This window comes from Anas platyrhynchos, chromosome 3 (genome assembly GCF_047663525.1).
Source record: "Anas platyrhynchos isolate ZD024472 breed Pekin duck chromosome 3, IASCAAS_PekinDuck_T2T, whole genome shotgun sequence".
Lineage (NCBI taxonomy): Eukaryota > Metazoa > Chordata > Aves > Anseriformes > Anatidae > Anas > Anas platyrhynchos.
Window position 1 is genome coordinate 55,558,708 of NC_092589.1, and position 21,236 is coordinate 55,579,943.

At 40.8% G+C, this 21,236-nt stretch overlaps 1 protein-coding gene and 1 long non-coding RNA gene across 7 annotated transcripts in view; one reads left to right on the forward strand and one right to left on the reverse strand.

Moving 5' to 3' along the window:
* LOC119716514 (uncharacterized) overlaps positions 1-11,671 on the reverse strand; it is a 74,860-nt gene extending 63,189 nt beyond the window's left edge. For 4 of the 5 annotated variants that reach the window (XR_011808320.1, XR_011808318.1, XR_011808321.1 and 1 more), the window contains exons 1-2: positions 11,094-11,671; positions 8,746-8,915 (exon numbers count right to left, since the gene is read on the reverse strand). This is a non-coding gene — a long non-coding RNA (uncharacterized lncRNA). Of the gene's footprint in view, positions 1-6,916; positions 7,793-8,745; positions 8,916-11,093 lie in introns of those variants that run through there. The other variant, XR_005264661.2, reaches the window with a different exon arrangement.
* Positions 11,672-16,372: 4,701 nt separating this feature from the next.
* SCAF8 (SR-related CTD associated factor 8) overlaps positions 16,373-21,236 on the forward strand; it is a 106,323-nt gene continuing 101,459 nt past the window's right edge. The window contains exon 1 of one of the 2 annotated variants that reach the window (XM_072035938.1): positions 16,373-16,399. In XM_072035938.1, coding sequence (XP_071892039.1) covers positions 16,388-16,399 — 12 coding nt within the window. In that variant the 5' untranslated portion in view covers positions 16,373-16,387. Of the gene's footprint in view, positions 16,400-20,724; positions 20,749-21,236 lie in introns of those variants that run through there. The other variant, XM_072035939.1, reaches the window with a different exon arrangement.

Sequence of the window (21,236 nt, forward strand, 5' to 3'; positions counted from 1 at the left end):
TAACCATAAACACAGAAGCTGTATTTCCTGGAAGCTTTTCAAGCAAAAAGACAGCACCATAGGCTGAAACACACCTCCAGCTCACTGGCAAAAGTAGCCTGCTCATTCACAGAAACAGATCCTCACTGCTTTGCCAGCCCTAAGGGAGACTGCGAACAGAGCCTGGAAATCAGTAAATCCCAGAGTAAACCAAAGCTCAATTTTATAGACCTGGTCTCAATTTAATAACATGCTATTTAGAGGCTACTGAATGCCTCTCTAGGAAGAGCTCATCAAGTATTTTAAAAGGAACACAAATTATTTCCATTACTTTTAAAGAACAAAACCCCTTTACCCTATCAGTGTGGGACAGGACAGGTCTGTGCCACTAAATACACAGTAAGCAAAGCTCTGGACAGAAGTTTACTGCAGTTGTTTGCAGTGCTGGCAAGGCAATGAAACAAACAAACAAAAAAACAACAAAATTCCCTGAAACCAGTAACACCTACCAAGAAAGTTTCTCTTGTTACAGAAGTGATCAAACATTAGTGTTTTCCTCGCTACTCACCCTTTTTACATAATTATATGGGGTCAGATGGGGGTAGCTCCTGCTTTTCAGCCTCTGCTAATGTTAGCACTGTGTATTTTTATGACCTTTGGTGTGTTTACAGAATACAGAAGCTATTGTCTGGAAGATATTCACATCCCTCCATGCTGAGGGGGAGGGAGCTGGGAAGAGGCTTGGGAACAGTGCTCTGATGGTGTAGGAAAGCCAGAGCCAGCATGCTCACAACTGTGGATCACTGATCCCCCCACCCCAATGCTTTGCCTAAGTCACTCCAAGAGCAATAAAAAAAACTGTAAAATACATACCAGCATGTGACAATGAATGGGAAAGCAACATTATTTTTACCAAGAAAGCAACAAAATAATTCTTAGCCTTCTGTTGAAATTTTGTACATAGCTTTGGAGCCCACGCAGTCCCATTGTTTCATATTCTAGACAACTCCTAGTAAATACAAGATAAAGCAATACACACAATGGTGTTTCTGTTGCTGTGACCCAGCTGCAGCAGCTCACCCTTTCTTTTCTGTACAGCAAATGCTCTTGTAGAGGAGTCTTCCCTCTTCCTCAGCCACAGAGGTTCCACACCACTTGATTCACCATCAGCCACATTTGTTGCTAAACAAATGCTAGAAATGGTGCTTTCAGAAGGTCTTTGACCGCCACTGGTGTAATTAGATGCTCACTGTAGTGCAGGCTGTTTTGATGGGATGGCATTCTTACAGCATGAATAGACCCCATAAGCAGAAAAGGGACAGACTTATGCTTACTTGGCTAGAATAATATCACATGTCTAAGAGATAGGTATATAGCTTAAGCAAACCACCTTCCTGCACTTCTGTACACTGATCTCAAGTCACTTCAGTGGCTGCCTTCTTTTCTGTCTTAGCTACTTAGATTGCAAGCTTCTGAAAGGAGGGATTTATTTATTTATTCATTTATTCATTTATTTTGGCAGGGTGCTTGCACCAGATATTTCCCAGCTGCACTCCAACTGAACATGATACCTCCAGATAACATCACTACATTATGACTGTTTCTGATCTTTTTTTTTCCTCCCCACATGCTGCAGAACTCTGGTCAATACCATGAACCAAATCTTTAAGGACCCAGCAAATCTCCTGGCCATCAACTCAAAACCACCTTTCCACTAGTGTTTGTTTTTTCTCCCCCCTTATTTTTTCTACTGTGCACAGCAAGCAAATGATACTGGCTTAAGGACCTAAAAAACTGGAATGAACTAATAGAAGACAGCAACATATTAACCTTCATTGTATGAAATGGTACAGTGATTAAAGTATCAAGAGAAAAAGGCCAAGTCAAATCCACTGTTGATCTATCTTGCAGAAAAATGTCACCAATCTGTCATGTCCCTTTATCTTCGGAACAACCCTTGCCTGCTAGTGAATCTGCAGCCTCTAACAGCAGAAGTGCCCAGATGTGACCCCCCACAACAGCACACCAACATCAGTCAGCATGCCAGGCTCCCCACAGAGCAGGAGAAGGCTCTGTTTGGAGTCCTCCCTTCCCTCTGGCACCTTCAGCTTCCTGTTTTCAAGAAAACCCAGCCAAAGACAAACCCCTTTCTATCCCTAATTCCTCTCCACTTTGTAAATCCTCCTCCAGTTCCAAGAGCCATCATCATACAGAAGACCTACATAATCTAGAAAGTCATCTGCCTACTCAGAGCCTGCCCTATAGATATGTATAGAAGGACGGGGGTTCTTAGATGGGGAACACCAGGCCACTGGTGACCATGAATAATTTGCACTGATAAAACTCTGTCAAAGAAACTGTTACAGCCTTTGGCTCCTATGCCAATGCACTATTTCATGAACTGATTTAAAGTCTCACCCACCTGTGTTACTTCCCTTCTGATTTGGTACCTTTTAATATACACTAAGTATTTGTTGCTGTCAAAACATGAGTAAGCTTTTTGCACTCCTTAACAGGCCAATTTCCTACAAATCCCTGACTTCTAGCTAGTGTCTCAGACTCTGTAAAGGCCATAATTCATTCTGTAAATATCAGAGCACTCAAATTTTTGATATTCAAGTGAGAAACTTGCATTTACATTGTTTCAGACTGTACCAGTACTGGAAGGAAGAAAGTTAATGAGAAAGAAATTGAGTATTAGGTTTGGAGGAGTCAGACTTCGAGAAGGGGAATTTTGAGATTTCCCCCCACACTTAGATAACCTCAGGGTCCCCCTTTGTACTGTGGTCTCTGTGCTCTGAACAGGTTAGCAAGCTGGTTGGAGGGGAGAAGGGGTGTAAACACCTAACAAATCTCTTGTAGGATGCTCACAATTTACTCAGAAAGGAACTGTCACTCCAGCTCACATAGGTTAACGAAATAAACATTTCCACATGTTTTTCCTCCAGGCAGTTGACCACTGCCTTCACAAACCATTACATGTACATATCCCAGTAAGCCACACTGCTTTCCCTCATCAGCTTTGTGGAGCATAAGGAGACTCAGCCATGTAACAGCTCTCCAGACTTCCTGCAGTGTCAACCTGGGGGACATCAGTAGGTAACAGGAGCATCCCATCAAGTATTCCTCAACTGATGGGTCAGAGCTGGCACCTCAGTTAAGGAGGAAAATCTTTTTCCCCTCTCAAGTGAGCTTTACTTTATAGAGTCACTTAGGAGTCTTCTTTGAGCTAGGGACTGGAGCTGCCTGCTCCCTGTTAAAACTAGCTTAGAGGAAGAGGCCAGAACATGTTCAGGCTATGCTACTGGCTCATTATGCTGTTCAACAGTTCACATGGCAAAGGCTGCTCTGGGAAAGATACTAGATGCAGCACCCTGAACATATAAACCACCATCAACCAGAGTTACTGACACTCATATAAGAATACCACAGCTGGATCTTGATCAGAGACCACGAGCCAGCAGTTTTTCCATCCTGAGATCTAACTCCTACACGCTTTGTTTTTAGCAGCATACTGGCCTGCCAGATCTGTGGTTGTATCATTCTTGGAAAAGGCTGCTTGTTATGAGAGTAGGAATGGATAAAGGGGTCTGAGACCTAAAGAGCAGCCAAATTGATGAAATCAGTTCACATTTTGTTGTTATTTAAAGTCCAGTAAACGCAACCATAAGAACAAGGGAAGTCTGGATGAAATCCCGTAGATTCTTTGGCCTGACTAAACAGTGCTATACTGGAAGCTGAGACAGGGAGAAAAGGCTTTAAGCCATGCTTTTATCCCCTCTGTCCTTGGGCTGACCCAGCATGGCTGTTGGATTTGGACATGTCTGACCACTTAGAGGGTCTGTTTTCCAAGGGTTTGGAGCTCTCCTATCATGACACTCCACACAATCTGACTCTGCTAGCTTTGAATAGAAAAAACTTGCAAGTGAGGGTTAAAACTTCAGTTTTGCAAAGAAAAATAAGATGAGGTGCTTTTCACATTAAAAAAAAAAATAAATATCTCCTTTCTTGCAGCATAGCTGAGGAAGCCAACAGCTTAGCACAAGAAAGCTACCTGTATTTTTACTCAGCATTTCAGAAGAACCTTGTGGTTTATGCTGTTGCTGTATCCACAGAACTACTGGTACATGACCTAGCTAGATTAAAGTTACCCTAGACATGCCTGCATGAACCACAGTCACACATTCAACTGCAGTACAGACGTATGCAGGGACTGGCAGAGCAATTTCTTAAGCATAAGACAAATTAAGCAGAATGCCAAGTTTGTGGAGTATTTATTTCCCCTAGCTTGTGTTGCCTCCCATGGCTCAGCTCCAACCCCAGCACCTGTTCCCCCAGGCTGACTATCACAAACACATCTACAAACACCAACAGACTTGGAAATCCCTGCTCAAGCAATGGAGGTCACAGTGCTGTAACACCAACCTACGGTTAAACCCACCCATGGTACAACCATACAAGATATGCCTTGGAGGGAGGTAGAGAATGAAAACAGAGTCAGAGCCTCCAGAAGCTAATAGTTGCTACTGTTCACAGGCTCCTATTGCTTGTTTGTTTTGAGGTGGAGAAAAGACCTTTGAAGATCTTTAGTCTCAAATCAAGATTATTGCCAATATTAGATAAGTCAGCCATGGTTTTGTCTGACTGAACCTATAAAACCACATGGGTCAAGACTGAAGAGCCTCTCCAAGTACATATTTCAATGTTGCACCACCCTCATAGCAAAAGCAAATGTCTAGTACCCCAAACTTTTCCCATAACGTGAGTGGGTGTTTCACAGCCTCCCAAGCAAGAGCATGTTACAGCTGACCTCTGTAAAAAAACCACATTCAGTAGTTGCAACTTACTAGATCACCTCTTAGACTCCTCTCTGCCAAACTAAACCAGCGCAGCTGCCCCTGCTTTTCCCCATAGGTCACATGCTCTGGGCTGCTGAACACTGTGGTAGATCTCTACTGGATGCTCTCTTCTCATCCTTCTGAGATGGGGAGTCCCTAAAACTGAACACAGTATTTGAGGTATGGCCACACTAGTGCTGAACACAAGAGGCTAGTAACTTCCTTCAGTCTGCTAGCCACACTCCTCCTATGGTAGTATACACAACAGCGCAAAATTAACAAACTGAGTAGGTATCTAATTTGCAAAGAGACTGCCCTCCTGGCTTATTTGCAACCTGGCATCTACTGCAACTTCCAGGTACTCAGCAGGGCTGTCACTCAACCACTCCGTCCCCAGACTGGCCAGACATGGGGTCATTCCACCGTACAATCAGGACTTTAGTCTTCTCCCTAGTGCATTTCATGAGATTACCTTTTGTCAAGTCCACTCAGAATTTAAGTTCTAGCATTTAGCTTGTCAGTCAGTCTGCCTAGTTCACAAATTTGCTGGGGGTACACTGAGTTGTCCGGGTCACTAAGAGCTTTTTTCAATATCAGATCCACTATTAGTCCATGAGGCACTTTGCTCATTTCAAGCCACCAGAGACCTAGCTTCTGAATCTTGTGGTCCAAGTTTTCAACATATCTGTTAATCTGAGAATGTTGCGGGAGATGGCATAAGAAGCCTCAGTAAAGTTGAAGTACCTTAATCTTTCCCTTCACCCACATAGCCAGTCATTTCATCATACAAGGTCATTGTGTTTGTCAAGCAGGATTTAGCAATAGTAAATTGAAACCTGTTGACAGCTCCCAGTTACTTTCTTGTCATTCATGCATTTGGAAACAGACTCCATAAGGAACCTGAGGTGAGCCAGCTAGTCTACAATTTCTCCAGACATTCCTGTAAGCTCAAAGAGAGCCACGTTTACTGTTTTTTACTACTAGCATCCTTGCAGTATCTGTATTGTTACTCTTAATGTCCCTCACTAATTTTATCTCCCAAATTCATCACTAAACAGCCAAACAGCACTCAGCTGACTTATGTTTCCACTTCCTATATGCTTTTTTTTTTTTTTTTTGCTTCTTAGTTCAATAACAAGCTCCTTCCTTAGTCAAGCAAGTTTTCTACCTAAATTCCCGGCCTTCCAGCCCAACAGGTTCCCAAGCTCTTAAGTTTTCTTTCAAAGTCTGTAAGCTCTCCCACCTCATAACAGAATCCCTTCGTATTCTGCTCCCCAATATCTTAGATGCGCCAAAGTCTGTTCTGCTTAGAGTCATGACTCCACAGTTTACCTTCTCAGCCTTATTCTGGGCTCTCAACTGAGTCATCTCAGTCACAGCCACTTCAGCCCAAAGCACAACCTTACAGACAGCTTGTGACCATGCATGTAAACTATTCTTCCCCAGTTCCTTGATGTCAAGTGGAGAGCTACCCCACCTGCCCTCTTTAAAGTGAACATCAGGAAACCGTCACCAAAGACAAGCCCAGCAGTCTGGGCACTGCCTGTTTTGCTGGCACAGCACGCTCTCAGCAGGTGTCTGAGTGGTATGAGTCTCCCTTAAGGACCAGAGGGTGAGACTTCTATTACTTGTTTGTAGGAAGCCTTCTTCCCTTCACACACCTGGTCAGACAGTCTAAGAGACCTCCTCTTACCCCTAGCCCTCAATCTCTCTTCTGCCCTAACAAACACAGCTGAAAACCCTCTATCCTAAATTAACAAGTCTGTCTGCAATGTTTTGACTTAGTTTAGTTACAACTGCTTGTTTTCAGGCATTTCTGTGTACACTAATTGATTAAAAACAAGTATGCTCTATTTACATTTTACATTTTCAAAAAAACACATTCTAGCTGATAACTGGCAGCTAGTATGACAAACAATTACACATGCAAAGGGTTTTCTCCTGTAGTGACTGTTCAAAAATAGTTATAGATTGAATTATATGATTATTTTTTTTAAATTAGAGCTGGAAATGCTCACTTGGAAAACTAGATGTTTGCAAATTTTTGACTTAAAATCCAAACCAGACTTTTAAAAAAAAAAAAAGAATACAACTTTACAACTACATTTTTATTGTCAAAATAAAGGCTTACAGGAAATGCAACACTGAAATTGTAAAGAAAGTTATTTCTAAAATTACCAGAACAGCCATCTTTTTACATTCTTAAATAATAATGTATTGTTAGCAAACTCACCAGAAATAACTACAATAGGCCTCTTGCTCAACATGACTTGGAAAACAGCACATACCTTTCCAATCAGTAACGCGCTAACATCATCCTGCATTTCCAATGTGGAAGACCACACAGCTGCCCTTCTCTCCCCTTCCTGTCTCTAAGATGCACCAGCATTAAACAGCACACTTTCTGGTTGCCAGAGCAGAGTCTAATTTAAAGTATTTGTTTAGTCTTGGCAGTTGCACATGGGCCATAACACCACAGATAAGACCTGTCACACAATCACACAGTTCTAGAAACAGCATCCCCTCACCTTCGGAGTCTTATAGGCATGTTTGGCCATCATCTTAAAGCTTCCCAGCATAGCAGAGAAGGGACTGGAGGCCCCAGATATAACAGATGATCCCTCCCAACTTTAATGCCCCAAATGAGAAGGAAATAAGAATTCAGCTGTTCTCTTCACTTTCTCAGAATGAACAGGTATCATTTGTCATGCTGATGGGTATTAGAAGGTTGCCTGTTGAAATCCACCAGCACTAGCACATTTGCTCACTTTCTGAAGGACTGAGACAAACACTGATGTTTCTGAGTAGTCTTAAAAAAATCATGAAGATTTATTACCTTAAAGCAAGCTTTTTACCTCTTAGGCCAAATCACAATATGAATCTCTCTGCAGACTGCTTGTGTCCTGTTGCCAACACCAAAATAGTAGCCCCCACACAGGTAGAAACTCCCTTCTCTGAAAAATGTCTCCCTGCTCCTGCAATGACAAGGAGATCATTGGACATTGAGCAAGAAACTCAATAGTACATGACTGTTCTGCACAGATAAAAAGGCAGATCAGCCAGGCCCAAACTATTGTGGGTGCAAACCTAGCATGCACTAGGGCTGGTAGGAGTGCCAGCCCCCTGTACCCTGAAAACTACAAGAAGGGCAGGTTAGAGGTCCTGAGGAATACACAGGAGGTCCCTCAAGACACAGGAGAAGGAGGACAGGAGAAGTGGGATGCATCAACGATATAATGACAACCCTTGCTGTGACCTACTGGCACAAGATCAGACAAGCAGATCATTAAAGAAAAGGGATTTCTATTTTCAGCCCAACAGAGTGAGGCTGTTTTCTGATGTCCAAAGTGGGAGTTTTGATGTTTTGTGAAAACAGTTTCAACATCATAAGGCACTTTCTCTGGCTTGTAGGTTCAAAGGAAAAATGTGACAGGACAGGATAAAGAGCTTGATTCAGACATGGCTGATAAACATATGCTTTATGGCACCTGTCCTGTAAATTTGATCCTTCACCTTTCAGAGTACACTGTAGATGGGGGACCACCTACAACAGAGGTAGGACAGGACATCTTTAAAAAAAAAAAAAAAAAAAAACAGAAATAAAGGGTAAGGAGAGTATAACTATAGGGCTAAAATACATTTCATAGCAAACAAGCCTTGCATTCTTTCAATAGGTCTTGTCAGGTTAGCAGTATCAAGTTTACGTGCTCTTAAGATGGGTTAGTTATTGTAGCCATACAATTATTATTATTTTTTTTTTTTTTAAACAGACATCTCTACTTTTTTCTTCTGGTCATTCTTCCCCTCCATTGCAAGGACTTACTAAAAAGTATTTTTTTTGTAAAGTTTTTTAAATTTTAAATGTAGCACACATTATTGCATTCTTTTTTCAGTTAACTGGAGTTAAGTTAGTTTAAATGCCACTCACAGTGCTTGACCTCCTCATGCCTAATAAAATAAAATCCTTCCAATCTTAATGAAGGAGCAGCATTGTGCACAAAGCAGATGATAGCTCTGAGAATACTTGTTTTCCAACTTCTGCCATGTGCTACTTGGGTGCTTTCCAGGGAGTTATTTTACTTCATTGTGCCTCAGTACCTGTGTAAGAAATTAAAATGTTACCCATGAGCATGCTATAGCAAACAGATATTAACATTGTGGCAAAGTCAAAGAAAACATCTGAAAATTGTTTTTGTGATTTAACACCTTAAAAATTATATACCTCTCTCACCAGTAAATAAGACTAAAATGCACTTCTTCCATAGCACCATTTTTGCACATGGGAATAAGGACTGCACTTATAAACAGTAAGGAGTGATGCCTGTTGTTTATCACAGTGTAAGAAGTCCCAGCAGAGATGGCTTGATCACAGTGATTCTTAGCGAGATGAGCCATCTTTACATACACAAATGAAGTCCGTAAGTAATCGCTGTGCTTTCTTCTCTGAATAGGGACTCGGGGAATCTGCTTCCCTGGGGAGCTCTAGAGAAAGAAACCATCAACAGTAGCTAAGATAAAATAATTATTTCCCAGTGACACGAAAGTCACTAAAAAAATTCCCATGATGGAAAAAACAGATAAGTCACTTCAGTAATCTGGCATGAAACAGATAAATAAGAAGATCCTTCAGAAAGAATTTTAGCCTCCTCAGAACCACAAAAGAAACCTGTATGCAACTAAAGAGTTATACAGAGCATCTCTATTTACTATTTTCCTGCCCGAGGGCAGCTAAATGGTTCACATTAGGAGCAACATTCAATAAATATTTAACTTTTTTTAGAATGGACTTTCAGCGATCAAGAATTTCCTTTATATGGAATACTTATTCTGGTACATTGGCTAATACTTCACATACTCAACGAACAGCCATAAGCTCCAAGTTACTTTGAATTCATGGAAAAATATCAGCATGAGGATAGAGGAAAAAAAAAAAAAAAAAAAAAAAAACATGTTTCCATGTGAAAGCATAATGTGCAACTTCCTGAAGTCAGCCCCCCCGTGCAATGGAACAAAATCAGCCAGCTCCCTCCAGTATCTGCCTGGCTGCTAACAAATTAGTGATGAAGTATGCAGAAACACAACAATTAGCATTGTGTTATTAGATACTTCCTATCAAGAAGTGGAACACAGACACCTCTTGTTCCAAACAGGGACCCTTGGACCGATTCCCCAGTATATCTCTTCTCACAGTGCCCACGGGATGCCCATGCTCAGGACCTTCTGGGGAACCCAAGGAACTCAATTTGTGCTCATATAGGTCCAGTCAGCTCCTGGCAGAGGCTGAGCACTGCAAAATGGGCCGTGAAAGGATGCTGGTCCACTGACTGCTCGGGGCTGGCGCTCCTGTGCTGCCTCCCCTGCTCCAAAGGGGCGAGCTGGGGGACCAGAGGGATGAGTGGGGAAAAGCAGGTTTCTCAGGAGAAAAATAAAAGCGTGAGGCATGCAAGTCATCCATCCAGGGCTGCGTTTGCCTGTTCTTCTGCCAGCGTGAGCCGCTTACATCCCTGCGAGCAGCCTCGACGCGTTTTTGCGCCGTCCAGCAGTGCCCTCCAGCGCCCGCGGCCGGCCCCTGCAGGGCTCCGTGGGGGAGGACTAGCGGCCGGAACGGGGGCAGAGGCTTTCCGGAGAGACAGAAATTGAAATAAAACCTGTAGATAGCAACAGAGGGTCCCTAAGCGATGGAAAATATTTTATGCCTTCATCTCACTTGCACAGCTGAATGCCAGATCACCAGAAGACAGCGCTTGCAGGACAGGATATCTCCTGTGCTCTTCCCTTGAGGTTTTGTCATGGCTTGTATTGCCACAGCACAGTGATCGACCATAATCACAGAGCTTGATGTCCCCTTCAGAGACGCTTGTGTTCAAGTCACATTTTCCTCCATGAGAGGCTTGGGAGGGTCCTGGGGTGGTCCTGCAGCACTCCCCAGCCCCCTGTGTGACTCCGGGCAGGAGCAGCACCAGAGCTGGGTGGGGAGGTCCCCTCCAGAAAAGCCCCTCTGGTCATTATAACTGGATGCCATGCTGCTGGAAACTCAGCAACTGCAGAGTTGCTCTAGATTAACACCGTTTTAGTGCTTAACTCCATAGTAACCTTGCAAAAATTTACAGAGTACCACTTCACTAAGCCCACAGACAAAACTTTTGCCATCCACCCATGCCCTGGGCAGCCCCATCCTACCAGACAAGGCCCTGGAGTGACAAATGACAGCTATCAGCTTCCAAAGAGACCTAATGCCAGGACTTGCTTCATTATTTTTAAGTATAATCATCTTACCCTTCTCCTAGAGGGAGTGCAAGATGTGCTGTGCCTTGGCTGGCCTCCAGTGTCTCTGACGCTGGGTCGCATCCCCCACATCTCCACAGAAGCAGTCTGCCAAAGTTTTTCCAAGTCCTTAAGAAAGTCCTCACACCAGATCTTAAGGATGACTCAGCAAACAATCCTTACTTCTCTGCAATGCTGTTACAGTACACTCACAAAAGAGAAATTAATTCACAGAGTCCTAAATTAAGTTTAAAACTCTCAGAAATGATGTAGCAATATATTATCAAAAATAGACACCCCAAAAAAAATACCCAGAAGAGAAGGAATAACACAAAAGTTACTCAAAGCCTAATGTGGAAATGCTAGGCTTCAGAAAGAAGACAGTTTTCTCTATAGAAAGAAGAGGTGCTTCCCTCTTGATTTAATTAGAGCAAGTGATCCAAGTCCAGGAATGCATCAGACTTGTTCATTAATTAAGAAGAATCAAAAGTGCATGGACAACTACTTTGACTTTGTAAGGTGATTTGTACATTTCTATACCACAAACTGCATTAAAACCAAGATACATAACCTTCATACTACTTTAGTATAAAGCAAAAAATAGGGTTAGGCAACTGATAATACATATATTAGGAAGCACACAACATTGAATGTTCCAGTATCTGGACCAGAACATTCAATGTTTTGAGTTCATCCAGATAAGTATAAAAATGCTCTAGCACACACGTTGCCCAAATACAGCAGAAGAATTCTCACAGTCACGCCAAGCACGCTGCTCAGTGACTCGGACCAGAAGCATGGATCAACAGAGACTGGCTTTACTGCTTTCTTTTTTAAATAGAAGAATTCCCTAATATTTTATTGGTTACTTAAGCACTTTGGGTACTGTAATACAAAGAAAAAGCATTTAAAACTTTGAATGGTGCCTTTTTGTTAAGGTTACAAACCAAGAACTACTTATCTAAAGCAGGATTTGGGATTTCACTATTAAAGGGCTGCAGCAGAGTCACCCTGGAGACTGCAATGGTCTGTCACAGTTCTGTAAAACAATACCCTAATCCCTTGGACTTTCTTAAGCTAATTTTGGAAGTTGCCCTGACATTCATAATGCAGCACTTTGTCTTCACGTATTCATTTGCTGATACATCTAGCAGTAAATACTTTTTTGACACTGTTCCCCTAGCAGTCATTTTAGTTTGGTTTTGATAGTGTCTGTGGGAAATGTGATATTTTACACTAAAAAGAAAGAAAAGAAGAACAAAGTACAGAACAATGAGAAACTTTCCTCTCATGTGAAGGCAGCTCAGCTGGCATGGAAGTAGATGGACTCACAGATGTGAAATCAAGGGAGGCTTTCCAGTGATTGCTGAATCATTTCTTCCTTTGTTATCGCTATGGGGCTTCCTGTCAGCAAATCAATAGTGCATTCAGGATCCTGCTAAAAGGCCAGATCCTATTCACTGAGGAGCCCCGATTAGCCATGTGATGTCAGGGGACCTTTCAGATCTAATGCAGTAACATTGTACCCGAATAAAGGTTATCCACATCCAGAGGTGGAGGAGTGAAAGCAAACGGGAGCACACCCATGCACCACTCTTTGGGTCCATAATAGACTTTACAACGTGGATATCAAGGTTCATTATGTTGTGCCCTTCTCCTCTATCAGATAAGGAAATATTATTCAACAAGATATGTTATTTTAAGGGAACAAAACAAAATATATCCAGAGTCTTCAATGGAACAAATAAGCAAGTTTTAGCAAGGATGCAATGTATTGAATTCACAAGGGTAACAAAGACATTCCCTCTTTGGGATACTAGATGACAAGCTCCAGGTAACAGACACTGAAAGCCTTTTTTGATACACTCTGTGTTAGATGCATGAATTCCTCCCCCAGATACACAGGGGGAGAAAAATAGAAGTAGATGCTATGCCTTTAGGGTTATAGCAGGAGTTCAGAATCACTACACACAGCCTCCCCTACTGGCCAGCCTCCAGCAGCAGATCCCTTTGGGAGGTCGCACTGCTGCCCCTCACCCGAGCACGGCTCTGAACCACAGAGTACCTGCACCTCACACTGTCTTGGGGCAGCCCGATTCTCATCTGAAAGGGGATCACACCAAAAGAAAATCACACATTTGTGACCAGGCCTCCAACTCTTGCTGTTTCTACAAGGACTGCTGTTGACAGATTGCTCATTTTCCATTTCCATTAAAAAGAGTATAAACAGGTATCAAAATGACAAAGCTCTAGCATAATTGTGTTTAGTACTTAAGGAAAGAAGCAAAATCACTTTCCACCCAAGAGGGTCCCTCGTGGAGAAGATGTCTGCCTCTAAGCTCAGTAGTCCCAGAGTGGTACTGAGAAGTGAGAGTTGTGCTTTTTTTTAATAAAGGAAAAATGAATTAAAAGAAGACACACACAAGATTCCTTCTGCAGGGAGCTCTTTTATCTTCAGCAGCAAAGACATGATAACATGACAGGTTAAGACTCCAACAGGGTTTTACTGCCAATCAGGTACTTGCAAGATGACCAATTATTCTATTTGGGAGTCTGAATAGGCATTGCCCAGAATCCTCCAGTTTCTTTGTTGTGCTGGGCTCAGATCTCTGCTCAGTCTATGCACCACTCAGTGATAAACCCTGCCAGACTATAATAAATCCCCAGAGCTTACTTACTGTGCTGCTGCTTTAGAAAGACAGGCAATAGTGAGCATAACACACATTTCAAGCTCCTCCTGCTCGCTCTAAAGCACACATCATATTTCAAAACATACATCCAAAAACATGAGGCCCTCCTTCTCAATTAAAGCAACAAGAAGCCTATGGCCAACTAAAGTCTGAGATTCAGAGAATATACTGATACTACATAAACAACAGCATGCAAAAAAAGGCTGCTGATGTTATAAATAAAACTGGGTTTATAAGATCCACTATGAAAAGTGAGTAGCACTACTTCTGAAAAATAGTGTACAAAATTTAAACTGTAAGAGCTTTGTCCATGTTAGCCAAACTATAGTTGTAATTTTATTCAAAAGTCACTTTTTTAAACTAGACTGACATTTTAATACCTGCTGAAATACAGTTATAGTTCTGTTATTACCTTTTGCATAAACAGAGCTAGTTTCTCTAAATTCCTAAGCAGTTAAGTACTTCTGTGCTAATGGTAATTACCTCCTATATCACACTTTCCATATTGTCATTAAGGGGGAAAAAAGACACTGGTAAGTATAATGTCAAGTACTGAAGGTCTGTACTGCATTGAAGACCAAATAAAGAATCCACTGTGAAGTTCCACTACTAGCCAACACACATCTTAAGCCACATAACAGAATTAAGTTAAGGACAGCACTATCTTTGAAGAGAGGTCGATGTTTTAACATGAAACACTAGATTGTACAACAGAGAGGAACACTTTCTTCAGATTAATTTGTATCCTTTTTAGCTTCAAGGTTTAAAGTTTCATTACCTGCTACTTCAAACAGCCCTGTCCCAGCTTTTAGAGACAGTGGAATGTGATAGGTATGATGCATGCATAAGCAGCTAAATAAAGCAAACAAATAAAACCCCTGAATACTACAATAAGAGTCTGCTGTGCTATATATATATATCAAGACACTTTAGCATCTAAATTGAAAGTAGTAGCTACATCTCTTATTTCTTACTGAAGCCATAGACAACTTTAAATACACAAGTAAAAAAAAAATAAATAAAAAGCTGTTATTTCTTCTATAATTTGATCATGTGTTCTTTCCCTAGATGCCCTTACTTTATATGATTTTCCAATATACTTTATTTTCTTAAGCTGTTTTTAAACTGAAATTGCTTTCTTCATCTATGATGATCCCTGAAACAGAGTGTTCACTTTGATCAAAAGCAAACAAGGAGGCCACCTAGCAGCATAGTACAGGAAGCTACCAATAATACATTAGCTGAAAGCATGACTGTCTCTTTCCACAGAAAGTTTGCAAAACAATAGTACTCACAAACACAACCATAATATAATTTCCTCCATTTTCAAAGCTAACTACACCTCTCAGATAAGAGCAGAAGACATAAAAGCAGATAAGCTATAGATCTTAATAAGAAGAAAAGATATAGCAGAATCCCTTATCTATAAAACTTCTGAATCAGTCTTCTAACCTTTAGCACCCATACAAAGAAAAAAAATAAAAAATGATGCAATTAAAACCCAACAAAATCTCCAACCTTCCTTCAGTAGGCAACACTACCTTTTTATAATAACCAAACATTTGTCATAAGAAGCCACCTCTTCTCAATGAAGGCTGCAACATCCAATCCCTTCTTTTCCAAACAAGGCACAGCTGAACTCATTTCTCTCATCTGTCCTTTTTCGTCTTATCAAGCAGATGAAGCTAATAAGCTATCTATTAAAGGTGCGTTGTTGGGTGTTGCTTTTTTCTTTCTTTCTTTCTTACTTATTTTTTTTTTAATTTCATAATGCCACTTAGAAAACAAAGAAATCTGTAAAACAAGGTAGCTGTTGCACTTACTGTTTAGATGCCTCTATACTAAATGACTAATATAAAGTTATGTCTGTAAAACATATGGTAAGTGGGAAAAAAAAAAAAAGTAACTATTTTCATTATTATAGCATTAATTTATAAATATACGAATGGTTTGAAACATTTTAACTGGAATTATCTTTCAAACACAGGATATCCTTAGCAGGACTTCTACTGTTGCTAAAGGATTTGTCTTGAACTTTGCTGCCTTATTGTCTGATCCCTCTCAAGAATTTGGGTGGAACTAAAATGGGCAATAACTTAATTCTGCTCTTTGTCCTGTCCTAGTAGTTGTTTCTATGGCTGGGAAAGCTGAACTTTGTGTAAAACAGCCCTAGAGGAACCATAGCTTACAGCCTGCTCTACTAGAGTAAACAAGCACTCAACATGCAGTGTTGCAAACTTTATTAGGTCAGAAGGTGCTTATTTGTGGTTCAGTAGTACTTTCCCTAAGGCTGAGACAGATAATTAGTTTTTGCTAAGTTAAGTCTGCCCATGCCTATGAGTCAGAGGTGGCTGACTGACATCACTGAAGTGATTGAAGTATTTCAGGTGCTTTTGGTGAAGCAGGTGCTGCCAGTAACCATGCCTCTGAGGTGAGGAACATGCTTCACCTGGTACTGATGCCAAGGTAGTGACCCAGATTTTTTCATCTCTGTTCTGAAAAATGGCAGGATGTGAGACTTACAAGATTTTGTTTTTCCCAAACAAATACTGCAGTGTATATAAACCATATAGCGTGGAAAAAAAAAAAAAAAAAAGATTTTTTTTCCTTCCCCTCATGGGAGCTAAGGTAAGCTAGTAGTTTTGCTTTGGGGGGTTAAAGAGGATTCACTCCTTTTCCAAGTATTTCACCTTCGGCTATGGTAAAATACTTCTATACTGTGGGTATCAAAGCTAAGGTTTTTAAATAGAAACGTAATTGAGAGTTCTTCTATGTTTTGTTTGTTGATTTTGTTTGTTTATAAGATGAACTGTATTTATAATGAAGTGTTTGATGTAGCTTTTCCAATGACTACTACCTCAGAAAAAGGGTGCTGCAATTTCTCTGCTCTGGATCCTCCAGAGCACCCTCCCCAGTCTGCACACTTCATGGTGAATGCTTCTGTGGTCATAGGAGAAAGAAATGCTATGTGAGAGGATAAATACTTCTTGTAGAGTGGTGTTTATCTGTTAATGTTGGGAGTTAGTAGCTTCACCTATTCTAGGAAAGATTTTTCTTAGAGATAAATCCTTATCCTTTTCAGAGAACTACTAGAAAAGAAAATAGGAGAAGGTTGAAATGCTTAGCAGGAACACAGTGATCATCACGTTCTGTTTTTAACATCTTAGGCGTAGCTTTCAAACAAAACTTTTATTGACAGCAACAATGCCTCTCTTTCAAAAGTGATATTTGCTAACTATATACTTCAATTTTATTTTAAATCATGCTTCTTGCTCAGATTGAAGAACTCTTTGTTATGTCCCTTGCATGTGATCATATTAAATCATCTCTTTTCTCTCCCTGTTTAATTATAGTATACACCTCCATGGAAAAAACTGATGTTGTATTTCTCTTCTTCTCAAAACCGCACTTAAAACCTAACATTATCTGTACTGTTTGAAGTACAATTACAGTTTCTCCAAGTCTGGAAACTCAAGATGTTACATTGTGGTTTTGGGAATCAATCTTTGGGAGAGGAACTGTATAACTCATAATGATACTTAATATGAAAACACATGACTTTCAAGGTTACGTAGTTTAGTCATGTTAATAACAATTCTAAAACTGCACTAAAGTTCATATAGAAATGGTATATGGAGGGAAGCAATGCAGAACTAGTGATATGAAAACATGATTTCATATAAGCTTACTTTCCAAGTACATCTAATTAAGGATTGTTCTATTTTCTGAAGTTGTCTCTCTACTGTAACCTTTTCTACTTTTTATTCTTCTCCATGTTTCCCTCAAATATCTGAAATTTCATATTTTTTTCAAGTCTTAAAAAAAGAACAACATGTAAAAAGTCATAGCAGATGAAAAACCTATTTTAATTTCTTGGTAGGTAAACCCTGTGTGAAAGATTACACCAAGAAATTGCCAAAACCTTAAGGACTACATTTAATGCCTGATAAAGAAACTATATGCAATAGCATTTATCGTATCTTTCTTATTAGAGGAACAGATGTTGCTTGTTTCACTAGCAACAGAAGCATGAATTTTAGCTTTACCTGTGACTGATTCCCTGTGTTCCAAGTTGAGCCAACCTTTTGTCAAATAGGTTTGAAGAGAAGTCCTGAGGAATTGTCAACATCAATTACAGTTAAGCAGAGTCTGATCCTGTAATTGGATGGACCTTTGCTCCTTTATGTAAAACTTCATTGGTCGTGTCAGTGAGCTCAAGCAGACAACTCGATGTTAGATTTGGGAAGAATTACTGTACTGACTTATTAAGAACAAATTTTGTATTAAATGTTTTGTTTTTTTTTTCTGTTCCCTCTCCCCGCTCATCCTCCCCCGACAGCATCCTAGAACAAGACAAACATGTTTATTTAAACATCTTGTACTTTTTCTCTTTTGAAAGTTTATTCAGCTGATTTCAGTTCAGAAAACAGATTGATAACAGTTTTCCTTTGCTGGTGCTACAGCGTCTGTCAGATTTGATTGTAGTATATTACCTTATATAGGTAATATACTATTATATACAGTACTATATATATAGTACTATATATATATAGTGTATATATATACTATAGCCACTAAATATGCAACTGTTAATCTAATTATTTTGCAAGTATTTCTAAACAATAGCATAGGATTGTTTTATTTTTATGGTAGCCTACCATACCATTTGTTATTAATGATTCTCATGTTGTTATTTTTATTCCTATTGCCAATTTTCTAGCAAAAACTAAACCTTGCTTGAGATTTTAGCATATCTGTGACTGGGACTTTTAATTTTTTTTTTGGTTATACTGAAGTCATTTGCCGCCTTACTATGAGATAGCTTTAGTAGTAGATAGCATTAGTACTAATGCCTGGTTTCCTTTTAGTAGAATCAGTGCTTTAATGACAGCATTGCACGATCTTATTAAACAAATACAGATGCTATAGTTGGCAGACCTTATGCCTGTGGTTATCACGCACTTTATCAATGTATAGTTTTAGACTGGTTACATTATATTACAGGTTCAGTTTTACCTGGTGCTAACTCAAAGGATTCAAAAGGTATAAAGAAGCCTTAGAATTCATCAGTGCTAATAATAATGAACTACATGAGGCCTAAATAAAGACTGGAGTCCTGTCTTTGTGCACTGACTGAGGAGCAGCCCTTATCACAGCCTCTGACTTAACTAGAGATCTCAGTTTATGAGAGAACCCTTTTTTAAGAGGAAAGCAAGGCAGTATAAAGAGAATGTGATTCTAATGGTACTAAGGGACTGTTCATTTCCTATTTTGTATCATGGAATACTTAGTGCAAGGTCTTACATCTAGGCTGGGGCAATCCCAGGCACTGATACAGGTTGTACAGAGAATGGGTTAAAAGCAGTCCTGAGGAGAAGGATGTAGGGGATGGTTGATGAGAAGCTCAACATGAGCTGGCAACGTGTGCTTGCTGCTCAGAAAGCCAACCGTATTCTAGGCCAAATCTGAAGAAGTTTGGCCAGCAGGGCAAGGGAGGTGATTGTCCCCCTCTGCTCATGTGAGACCCCACCTGAAGCACTGTGTTCAGCTCTTTGGCCCCCAGCACAAGGATGTGGAGCTATTAGTCCAGAGGAGGGCCACAAAGATGATCACATCTCCCGTGAAGACAAACTGAGGGAGCTGAGATTGCTCAGCCTGGAGAAGAGAAGGCTCCAGGGAGACATAGGGGCCTACAGGAAAGCTGGGGAGGGACTCTTTGTCAGGGAGTATAGGGATAGGACAAGGAATAATGACCTTATCCTAAAAAGGAGTAAATTTAGAGTACGTATTCAGAAGAAATTCTTAACTCAGAGGGTGGAGAAGCACTGGTACAGGTTGCTCAGAGAAGCTGTGGATGCCCCATCCCTGGGGGCGTTCAAGGCCAGGCTGGATGGGGCTTTAGGCAACCTGGCCTGATGGGAGGTGTCCCTGCCCATGGCAGGGGAGAATAGAACTGGGTGGGCTTTAAGGTCCCTTCCAACCCAAAGCATTCTAGGATTCTATGATCACTTTTCCCAAAAGAACTAGGAAAAGATAATGCAAGGTGTCTCTAGTAGTACAGGTGGTTCACAACTTGCCTTTATTTCAGCAGAGCTTTATGAACACAGTGTTTGATGGGAAAAAGTTGAGTTCACAAGTCCTGGTCCTCAGCATGTAAAGCACGCCAGCTCTAATCTAGTTATGAAACCAAAGCAAATGCATAACAGCTTTGAGTTGGAATTACTAAGCTGAATAAATACAAGCAAAAACTATAGTTGAAGTGGAAATCTCTTTAGAAGTAATCTGGCTTTTGTTTTGATGTGGCATATACAATTAGAATAACAGAATAGTATACAATTAAAAGCATTCCTTTATTACTGTATAATTTCTATGTAAGAATAATAAGCTGTTTTTTTAATCACCCCTGTTTTATGGGAAATAGAAGGGTAGGAGGGATTTCTAAAAAAAAAAAAAAAAAAAAAAACAACCATGCTCAGCTTGCCTGTTAATTTTGACCCATCTCCTTTCAGCTGCATTGTTAAAGCCACAGTATTTTGAAGGGGATGTGGGAGATTCCAGAGTGAAGGAGGGTCAACAACTTTGGAAGAGGAGGAGATAGTCTGCCAAACTTTTTATTGTAATTATTTGGGAAAGGAGTGCTGAGAGTTCCTGGTTACCGACAGCAGGCAAAAACGCTGTCTGAGGGGGGTGCGCGGTTTTTTTTTTTTTTTTATTTGTGCTGGGGTTTATTTAGGCAGGGAGGGCAGAGATAGAAGGCACAGGTGCAAGGAGAGGAAAGGGAGCGCGGTTCCCTGCAGACCGAGCAGCTCTGGCCGGGGCCGCCAGGTGGAGCCGTGGCGCCGCCGCCCGGGGCCGGAGCGCAGCGGTGGTGCCTCGGGGTGGTTGTGGTGGTGCCTCCTCTCCTACCTGCGGCTGCTCCCCTCCCGAGGGGTAACTGCTGCTGTAAAAGTTCCTTTGGGCGAGCTGGGATGCGTTTGGTAAGTGCTGGTGTCATAGGAGGGAGACTGAGGCTCAGAAGGGTTTCCTCGGGAACAGCTCTCCATACAACTGATCTGGAAGGCATACAAACACGCCCTGGTGTTTCTTGCTGTACTGATGTAATACAGCAGGAACAAGGCAAGACTGCATTTGAGAACTTTCTTAAAGTAAGGCAAAAGTTATTAAAACTATACCTTTTAACTCTTTATGCTGTCAACTGCTTATGTCTCATCTCTATAAGTAGGGGTTTACCTCTGTAAAACCAGAGTGGTTTTAGATCACAGATTCATAAGAATGACAAAAAGCTGACCTATTTGCAAACATACAGGTTTAATTTTACCTGACTAGATGCATGTGAAGCTGAAATACTGAATTTGGTCCTGGGTGAGTGCAGGGTCTTGGCTAGGACACACGTTTCTGGTTGTGTAAGGGCTTTTGAAGTGACATAATCTTGTTTTATGAATCCTGCAGAGCAAGCATATGACTG